General features: G+C 41.7%; 1 protein-coding gene across 2 annotated transcripts; it reads right to left on the bottom strand.

Annotated features, from left to right (window-relative positions):
• Positions 1–730: 730 nt before the first annotated feature.
• Positions 731–8,463, bottom strand: zgc:113276 (uncharacterized protein LOC553748 homolog). 2 transcript variants are annotated; one of them, XM_058629626.1, is made up of 10 exons: positions 8,379–8,463; positions 7,998–8,205; positions 6,406–6,590; positions 6,102–6,317; positions 4,840–5,203; positions 4,534–4,667; positions 4,184–4,423; positions 2,269–2,430; positions 1,980–2,069; positions 731–1,140 (listed from the first exon to the last, which is right to left on the bottom strand). In XM_058629626.1, exons 2-10 carry the CDS (start codon positions 8,203–8,205, stop codon positions 970–972), a joined length of 1,770 nt encoding a protein of 589 aa, XP_058485609.1. In that variant the 5' UTR covers positions 8,379–8,463; the 3' UTR covers positions 731–969. The 2 variants fall into 2 exon arrangements, with proteins under 2 accessions (XP_058485609.1, XP_058485608.1); XM_058629625.1 differs by having other exon boundaries at positions 8,396–8,463.
• Between the last annotated feature and the right edge of the window lie 738 nt (positions 8,464–9,201).

The following is a 9,201-nucleotide window of genomic DNA, read 5'->3' as shown; positions in this document are numbered from 1 at the left end:
ACATTTATTTGTGTTGCTGTTATCATGTGAGGAACACACTTAAGCCAGGTTTTCAACCAAGGAAATTAAAGCTACAGTGCGTACATTTGGATGTTATTATTGTGCCTATTTTTTGTTCATGAACAGATAAGATGGGACATTAGTTGTATACTGTCCAACTCAAAATGGACTCCATCAATCAATGCTACCGGAAGTGCCTGAGGGAGCATTTTGGTGTATACAGCAGCAGTGCAGGGGCAGGTGGGGACAGGCAGCGTTTATCTTGTCAAACTGCTGAATGACTGTGATAATTAAGCAGTAGAATTCACTTCTTAAACATATTTAAGATTCACTTCCTGTGTGCAGAGTGGTCACCTGAGTTTGACCCCTGCCTTAACCTTTGCAAGTGTGGAGAAAATACTGCAAATAATGCTTTCATAAATATAAATTCTTATAAATGATTCACAGCAAAATGAAAAAAGAAAAGACCAGCCCCAATTTTCAACATCTATATTATGTACATCCTCTAACTGTTTCACTATTTAAAAGCACAAATCCATTAATTTTCAACAAGGCTTTTATTGTTAAATATTTCCAGAACCAGTGGATGGACTGCTTCAAACTGACATTATATATATATATAAAAGTATGCACTTTATGGCAAATTCAAATTTAAAAACCCTATGTAAAACACAACATCAGTTTTAAAGAGGCTGATAAATGCTGGTCATAACAGTGTGCACAACAGAGATGAGTGACCAGGAGCATGAATCACTTTTTAGCAACTGGATTACTGCATGTTACTGTTTGCACTATAGCCCTTTACAGGTATTTCAACAGGTAAAAGGGGGCAGAGTGGGCTATAATGTATAAAATATCAATATAATTAACATACACGTCCCTGATGCTGTGATAGTTGTTGGTTTGTCGTATATTTGACTAGGATAAAACTGCTCAGACGGATGTGAATTTGACCTCCTGCGGTCTCAGTTAAAGCCATAGCAGTCCTTGCATTTGTTGAATATATTCTCTAGTTTTAGATTTCTCCCCGTTCAATTCAGACGCAGCTCCACTGTCCTGCTGCCTGTGACGCATGATGTCCTCGGTGATTCTCTTGCTGGCAGCCTGTCCGCCTGCCAGGTTTACTGCGTGAGGGCCAACCTGTGTGAAAGGTCAAAAAAGAGGGGCGACATGAGTGAAATAAATGAAATTTAATGTGCAGGTTGTTGCACAAAATACTGCACTGTGGCCCAAGGTTATAATAGTTTTGGATTTATCATTAGTTTTAGTTTTTATTTAGTTTTTAAGAGTGGGTTTGCTAGTTTTTATACGTTTCTGTGTTAGTTTCTTTGTAATATGGAGATTCAAAAAGGTGATAATATGCATTGTGTTATAAAAACCCAGCAAAAGATGCCATTTTAAAAGCGATTAGGACAAAAGAACAGCCATCCCTGAATGAAATATAACAGTCTCCAAGAAAATGTGCATCATACTGCTGAGCTTGGATATAGTTTGTAAAATAGTATAGCCAACAGACACATATGAACATAACAACATAAATAAATAATTATGACACATTGTTTGTGAGCCAGGAGTCTGAGGGAGCTCAATCTGAGCAAAAAACAATAAATCCAATAAAAAACTAGAGGTTTGATTCACTTAGATGAACCAACTCAACCCAATTAACGACATAACGAATGTTATGTTTAACTTGTATAGCCTAGACAAATTAAAAAGATTATATATGAATAAAAAATGCTGTCTCAAATACAACCTTTCAAAATTGAACCCAAAGGATTATGTATGAAATAAATTTACAAAGACAAAAACTAAGCACATTTTCGCTACAATTTAAGTTAGTTTTAGTTAGTTTTATAAACACACAATTCAGTTTCAGTTAGTTTTAGTTTTTTTAAACTGTAGTTTTTATTTTTCTTTCCGTTTAGTTTTCGTTATTTCGTTAGTTTCCGCTAACTATCATAACCTTGCTGTGGACGCACCTGAAGAGCAGTGTACTGCCCCATCAGATAGAGTGGGCACCCTTCTGCCCACTGTAAGCTTTCTGAAATGCACGGCCAGCCATCTATCACCTTAATGGAGGACACAGCAGATACATTTAATAAATCTATTAAACATGATTTCGTCAAACATCATCAAAAACTTCAGGAAAATGTTGCATTGCATTTTTCTCATGTGTTGAACTTGTCACTTCATGACTCCTCGACCACACCGCTATCTGTGGTACAGCAAACCAAAACCTATTTTCAGCTGTTTACATTGTTTACCCACTTGAATTGGGAAATCCTTTATCACTTCAGAAAGCAACGGGTCCTGGTTCACATCGAGTTTGCAGCCAGTGGCGAGCCAGATCATATCTCCAGTCCAGTGGTCTCCGGTGCTGAGGGACAGACTCCAGGCCTGGCTCTTGTAGCACCAGGTGGCTTCACTCACCTGGACAGTTATGACTCATCTCACATATGGAATCTCACATTATCGTATTATCCCACCCAAACAAACAACCCCAAGCCCAGATATAATCACCTCATCTCCTCTGACTGTGACAGTCTAAACTCATTTCACTCCTAACATTATTCTGATTTTACGTCAGATCATCATTTGACCAGATCTGACGTCTTCACTCTTCTTATAATGTCCTTTAACTCCTTTAATTAACTAATTGCTATCTAACAAAGTCATCTCATCTCATAACTATTTAATCAGTCTCATCTGATTTAATCTGATCTCATCTGATTATAATCCTTAGCTGACTGGCTAGTTTAACCAACATCAAATTGTATCCACCTCATCTCAACATTAATTACCTTATTATCTCATTTGACCTGATTCGTCCTGATCTCATTTGAAATGTCTTAATCCGATCCACCTATTTCATATCTGATCTCATCCTATTTTGTGTTATTTTGACCCAATTCTCTAATCTCACCTCAAATCATGCCACTAACATCATCTCATTTTACACAATCAACTTTTTAATTGACATCTAATCTATATTAAGCGTCATCTGATCTCATATACCTTATGTTATCATCTTAAATCATCTGATCTCATTTGGCCTTTTCAATTGAACTGACATCTTAATCTTGCTTACCCTATCTTTATTTTGTCCCCTTCAAAACTAATTTTTCTCTAATCTCACCATTAATTAACTAATCTCATTTGAATCATCTCATTTGAAATAACATCTTAATCTCATCTACCTCATTTACTAGGGTCATGGCTAGTTTTGTTTAATCTCATCTCAATTTTTTTTTTTCATCATTTTTATTACATCAATTTTATCTCACATCAATAACCTAATCTCATTTGACCTCATCTGACCTAATTTCATTTGAAACTATATCCTAATCCCATCTACCTCATTCACTACAATCTCACATCAAATCATGTCCCAAAATGTACTTATCATTTGGCTTCTTAGTCATCTCATCTTGTCTCATGACATCATCAATAAAATAATCTCATTTGACCTCATCTGAAATTACATCTTAATCTCATCTAACACATTTGCTATGGTCATAGCTAATTTTGTATAATCTCATCTCCCTTTTGTTCTTTTAAATCGAGATCATCTCATTTTGACTTCATCATCTCATCTCAGCCTGTGTCATTTGGCTTCTTCCTCATCTCATCAATTACCTAATTTCATTTGACCTCATATGACCCAATCTCATCTGAGATTACAATTTAAACTCATCTACCTCACTTACTAGGATCATAGCTAATTTTGTTTAAACTCAGCTCACTTTTTTTTTTATCTTCTTTTGACTTTATCATCTCATCTCAAACCAAACCATGTCCCTAAATTTACCTTGTGTCATTTGGTTCTTCCTCATCTTATCTCATCTCAACTTCTTCCTCATTTCATATCTCATCTCAGCTTCTTCCTCACCTCATCTCATCTCAACTTCTTCCTCATTTCATCTGGTCTCATCTCATATATTCTCAGCTTCTTCCTCACCTCGTCTCATCTCAATGTCTTCCTCATCTCATTTCATCATATCTCATCTCATCATTTATTACCTACCTACCTATTTGACCCCACGTGACCTCAGGTGACCTACTGTCGCTACTTCATATGATCTATTCTAGCCTCTTTATAGCTCACAGCACCTTGTCTTGCCTCATCTCATCTGATCTCGTCCACTACACGCTCAGCTGCTTTGGGACACCCATGCACAGTTACCTGACAGTATGTCCTCACATCCACCTGTCCCTTCAGTATGAATGGCTGTAGGTGGATGTAGGCCTCTGGTGTGACGGCCCCTCCTTTCCTTGCCTGGCGAATCATCGCCAGCCGTTTGTGAAGACTCCGCTCGCCGTAGAATTGCCGTAGGTACGCTTGGCCGTCCATCTTGATGCCGTGCTCCACATGGGAGTAACGACCCACCAGGCTCTCCACGTCACCCACGTCGAACTGTTTCAGCTGTAGAGGAAAACAGTGAAGACTGACGTGTGTAGTGGTGGGGGCCGACAGGTAGAGTTGCAGTAAATCTTAATGGTTGGCCTACATGCAGTTTCACACTGTCACTAGACCTGGAGGTGTTTCCTCATGACCCAGGTCACATGGCTGGCACCTCGCTGCAGGGCAAGTGAGACGACATGAGCGCTGGTCAGACCTCCACCAACTACCATTACTCTCTGCCGTCTCTCACACACTACACACAATTCTAGACACACATAGAACTTGCTGAGTGTTGCAGTGGGGACTGGGAGTCTTCCGAAGCCCAGACACCTCAGGTGAAAGCAAAGTAATACTCAATCATATTATTTTTGCATAGCAATGTTCATTATCTTTATAATTCCTAGACAAAAACAATTTATGGCCTGGATCTGACTTGCCTTCAGGGAGTAAAGTCTCTCTCTCCTTGTGCTTCGCATTTGACAGACAGTGCATGAGGTGCACTGTGTGCTGCAAGCGCTCCTCTGGATAGCTCTCGCCAATGCTTTTTACCCATGGAGGGATGTTTGCCATCGGGGCACGGGTCGGTCCTGTTGCCATAACGACCCGATGAGCTTTTAAGGTGATGCCTTCTCGAAGTTGGACTTGAAAATACTTCACTCTCTTCTTCTTGTCCCCGTCCGTCACTCTCACGACGTCACCCTCCTTCACACAGTCCGTCTTTTCTTCCCTGGGCTCAATAACGGGGACGATGCGCTCCACGGTTCCCTTCACCAGCATTCCGTCCAGGTTGTATCTCTCCACCTATAAGTTCAGATTCATCAAGTCAGAGAACTAAAAATAAAGCAGTGACCACACTTCTGGTTCTCATGCCGCTTGAAAGATTATTCAACAGTTTTCATCTCATTGGAGACAAACAACACAAAAACAAAAACCAACAACTTTTCAGTTCCTCTGTCATGTGTTAATGACAGGATGTAGAATTGTAACCGTTTTTGTTCCATATTATTTGGTCAAATCTAAAAAGAGCCTACATAGGCTCTCTTGCTTGAGCGATGTGATTGTGTTTTTTGCTACTTCTCGTGCGGTGCACAGTGAAATGGTTGAACTCTGTGTGGTTATAAGTAACGCTTCCTCCTTCCAAACAACTTTGACACTTACAGTATATCTTGAAACTTAGTGACCTTTCCACACAGGTGGTACAAAGTTGATGTAATCTCACGTGACGCGGGAGGTAACGAAGGTTTAGTGAATAAATAAGGCTGCAAAACAGTAGTAGCAGGGGAGAGTCTTTAACACTCTAAACATCTTCTTAGAGGTTCTTTTAAATGAACTGAATACTTCTTCAAACGCCTCCATGCTTGAAAATCTGCAGGAAACTACTTGTAAACAGGATATGACAGAATATTTATATTTGTGGATCCAGAGGCAGCACATGCGGTTTATCCCATTAAACTGCTGAACGACCAGGTTTTTTTGTAAGCAGAAGAATTCACTGCTCGAACTTTTGTTTGCTACTTTGTATATAATGTTGCTGTTGTTATACTGCCCTTGGCGTCGCTTTACAGACACACAGTATCAGTATCCTTCTGCCAGCTGCCCCGAGTGTCCATCCTTTTATTTACCAATAATCTACTCTAGAAATAACATGAAACATAGCAGTAGTTAAACCAAATTACGACCACACACGCACATATCCAACCTGATCTTTGAAGAAATCCACACTCAGTTTGGTTCCTGGCAGACTGAAGGATAAACTCTTCTTAAGTGTCGAGGTGATGTTTAGCCGTTTCTTCTCCTTCTTGCCAAGTCGCATGTCATTGAAAAATGCATTTTCGTCCAGAATATAAACCTGATCTGGGAGACAGTGAAGCTCTGCTGAACGATCACTCTTTACAACAAACTCCTCCAGAGCTCTCTGTCAAAGAAAACACACAAACGTATTCATATTCATGCTGTAAAAATCTTTTTTTTGTTTCTTCCTCAGTGTCTTTGAGTTAATCTACCTTATTGAGAGGGTCTGTGTGCACCAGTACGTGTGAGCGCAGATGAGGGATGCTCAGTGCTGTGAACTGGCTCTCCCACAGAGTGGTCCACTCTCCATAGGAATCTACCACTTGAAGACTCAGTGGGGGGGAAACAGGGCTCCTTGATACTGGTATCGCTGCTGGTCGTTCCTCCGGTGTCCTTTCTGCAGACACATCGCAAATGTAAAGACATATGGACTGAACAATGAGGCCTCATTGAGGTCGTTGAGGTGATTCACATACATGTTATAATGCATGTGTGCATGTACAGTCGTCAAGACGATCTGCTGAAGTTCAAACCAAGGATCGCAATATGAAATAAAAGTGATTACTATTATGAGAGAGAAGGCAACGGGGAACCAGGGTTAGCGGCCCGATCTTGCCAAGAAGGATATGTGCGGAGGGTGCAGGCAGGTCAGCACACAGGGATTCTCCCTGGTGAGACACAGGAGGAGCTAGGCCCAGAGTCAACCCACAGTGCCCAGAACCTCCAGGTGGCACCAGCCCCAAACCCACGCAGACCATCAGAACATCGTTGGGTCAAGTGGCCCCAGGCAAACATGGAGAGGGAATGACTCCTGTTTGATGCTGATGCCGACAAGAACTTGGAGACAACTGCCAAGGGAAAGGCGAATCACCGCCTCCACACCATGACCACCATCATCATCAGCCTAGCAGCTGAGAGATTTGGGCTGGAGGAGAAGAGAGCAGAGAGGCCCCCCTACACCAAGAACAACCGGGCAAACAAGATCCACAAGCTCAGGCAAGAACTTTAGAACCTGAAGCGGCAGTTCAAGGAGGCGAGGGAGGAGGAGAGGGCATTCTCCGCAAGAAGCTCATGACCTTGTGGAGGGCCGAGCGGCACAGGAGAAGGTGGAAGTAAAGAGCCAGGAAATGGACAGCCTTTCTGGTGAATCCATTTGGTTTCGTAAAACAGCTCCTGGGACAGAAGCGTAGTGGTCAGCTCACTTGACCCAAAGCTGAGATGGACCGCCACCTCAGTGATACCTTCAGGGATGCATCTAGGGCCCAGGATCTGGGTATAACATTGCTGGGCATCACTGGAGTCAGAAGGCTAAGGGCCATTAAGGAGGCCACTGAAGCAGCAGAAGTTGCTTCAAGGTGGCTGTGGATCAGGAGAAGAGGTAAGTGGGCGAGGTAGCGCTACCTGGACACAAGCCGGGGCTTGATCACCCCCGGCTGGGTCACCTGGACGAGAGTGTATGATGTTTAAAAGACCCGAAACACTCAAGGATTCCAGGTAACATCACTGAGGATGTGTCCAGGTTGCATCATAGTTGTTTCGTTGTATGTCACAAGCTGAAGTGACTACACAGCAACAATTGGAGTGTTGAAATTTCAGGGTTATACAATTCCAAGTAGATTTTGAGTCTTGACTATACCTGATGGGAACGTTTCTCTTTCTGCGACTGCAAGTGTTCAGGAGCAACACAAAAATGTGGTCTTTTTCTCCACACACAATTTATATTCATTGTTGTCAATTATCAACAAACTGCTTTAGCTCTATATAGAATTCGCTCCTGGATTAAGTCTTATAAGGCACGTTATACCAGTTGTTGGCCTCCTCTTCTTCTTGCTACTGGAGCATCTGTTGCTGGATGTTCCAGGATGTGGCTCAGACCTTGGAGAGTTGGAGCAGGACGGGGAGAGCAGTGAGTCATCTGAGTTTGGGTCAGGGTTGTTTGGACGAGAGAGCAGGGTCGCAAGGGTCAGAGCATGAGGGCCAGCCCCAATTATCAACACATCGACTGTCACCATCTGAAAACACAGACCGACAGGACAGCAGGAGTTGAGATTTTTATAAATTATACACTAGATATTGTTTGGTAAGCAGTTCATTTAAAATTTCAATCACAAACCAGGTTTATTAGTATGTAGTCAGTCAACATTACTCAATACCTTCATCAAACACACACACATGCACAATCTACCAGAGAATCTTCAGTACCAGGTCGAGCTCTCGACGTCTCATGTGGTGGAACCGTGGTCTGTGTGTCCACTCTGACACACTGCAGACCTGTGGCATGTTTCTGTCATGTAACTCAATCCACCTCACCGTCTACAGATTTAGCTTGAGTTCACACGCTCAACGGGGTAAATCTGGAAATAGCCAGCATGTGTGCTTGTGTAAAATTAGCCACACGACCCACCTCTGTGTTGAAACAGGAAAAGTGTTGCACTATAGCACTTTTTCAGTATTAAAGATGTTGATAGCAGTGATAAAACAATACAAAGAGAGCACAGACTTCTACCAAGGCTGCGGAGGTTCCTACAAAGTCAAAACTCATGGTTCACCAACAAAAATAAAATAAAATACGAAAAAAAATACGCCTGGGGAGCAATGGAGGTTGGGTACCTTGCACCCCAGCCCTTTGACCTGGTGGGGGCAACCCTCCAGTTACAAGCCAAGTTCCCTTTCCACCTGGCCATGGGCTGCACCATGCACTTATATGCAAAGACACTGTTGGATAAAACAAAGGAATAGGTACTTCTATATAGCTCAAGGATAAGCAAGACACAAAATAGATACAAAACAATACATACTGTAATGCAAAGGGAAAAAGTATCACAAAATTATTAATCATGAATTTGAATTTTAAAAAGACTGAAAGACTTTATTAATCGCCTAACGCTTACATGGGTTGCTTGTCAGGCTTCAAACTTAAAGTGGCCATAGACTGGAAACTCCAATTAACGTTATCATGTTTACATAGGTTGCACCTTGCATCAAAATTAAAAATACAAGCTGTCAGC

This window comes from Solea solea, chromosome 5 (assembly GCF_958295425.1).
Source record: "Solea solea chromosome 5, fSolSol10.1, whole genome shotgun sequence".
Classification (NCBI taxonomy): Eukaryota; Metazoa; Chordata; class Actinopteri; order Pleuronectiformes; family Soleidae; genus Solea; species Solea solea.
Note: the sequence above shows the minus strand (reverse complement) of the source record. Positions and strands in the feature narration are given on the sequence as shown.

Coding starts and splice junctions, on each gene's coding strand:
- zgc:113276 (XM_058629625.1), bottom strand. CDS start 8,419: ATGAGACGTCGAGAGCTCGACCTG. Junction 8,206..8,395: donor GACGTCGAGAGCTCGACCTG/GTACTGAAGATT, acceptor CTGTGTTTTCAG/ATGGTGACAGTCGATGTGTT. Junction 5,204..6,101: donor TGGATTTCTTCAAAGATCAG/GTTGGATATGTG, acceptor CTGAACTTATAG/GTGGAGAGATACAACCTGGA.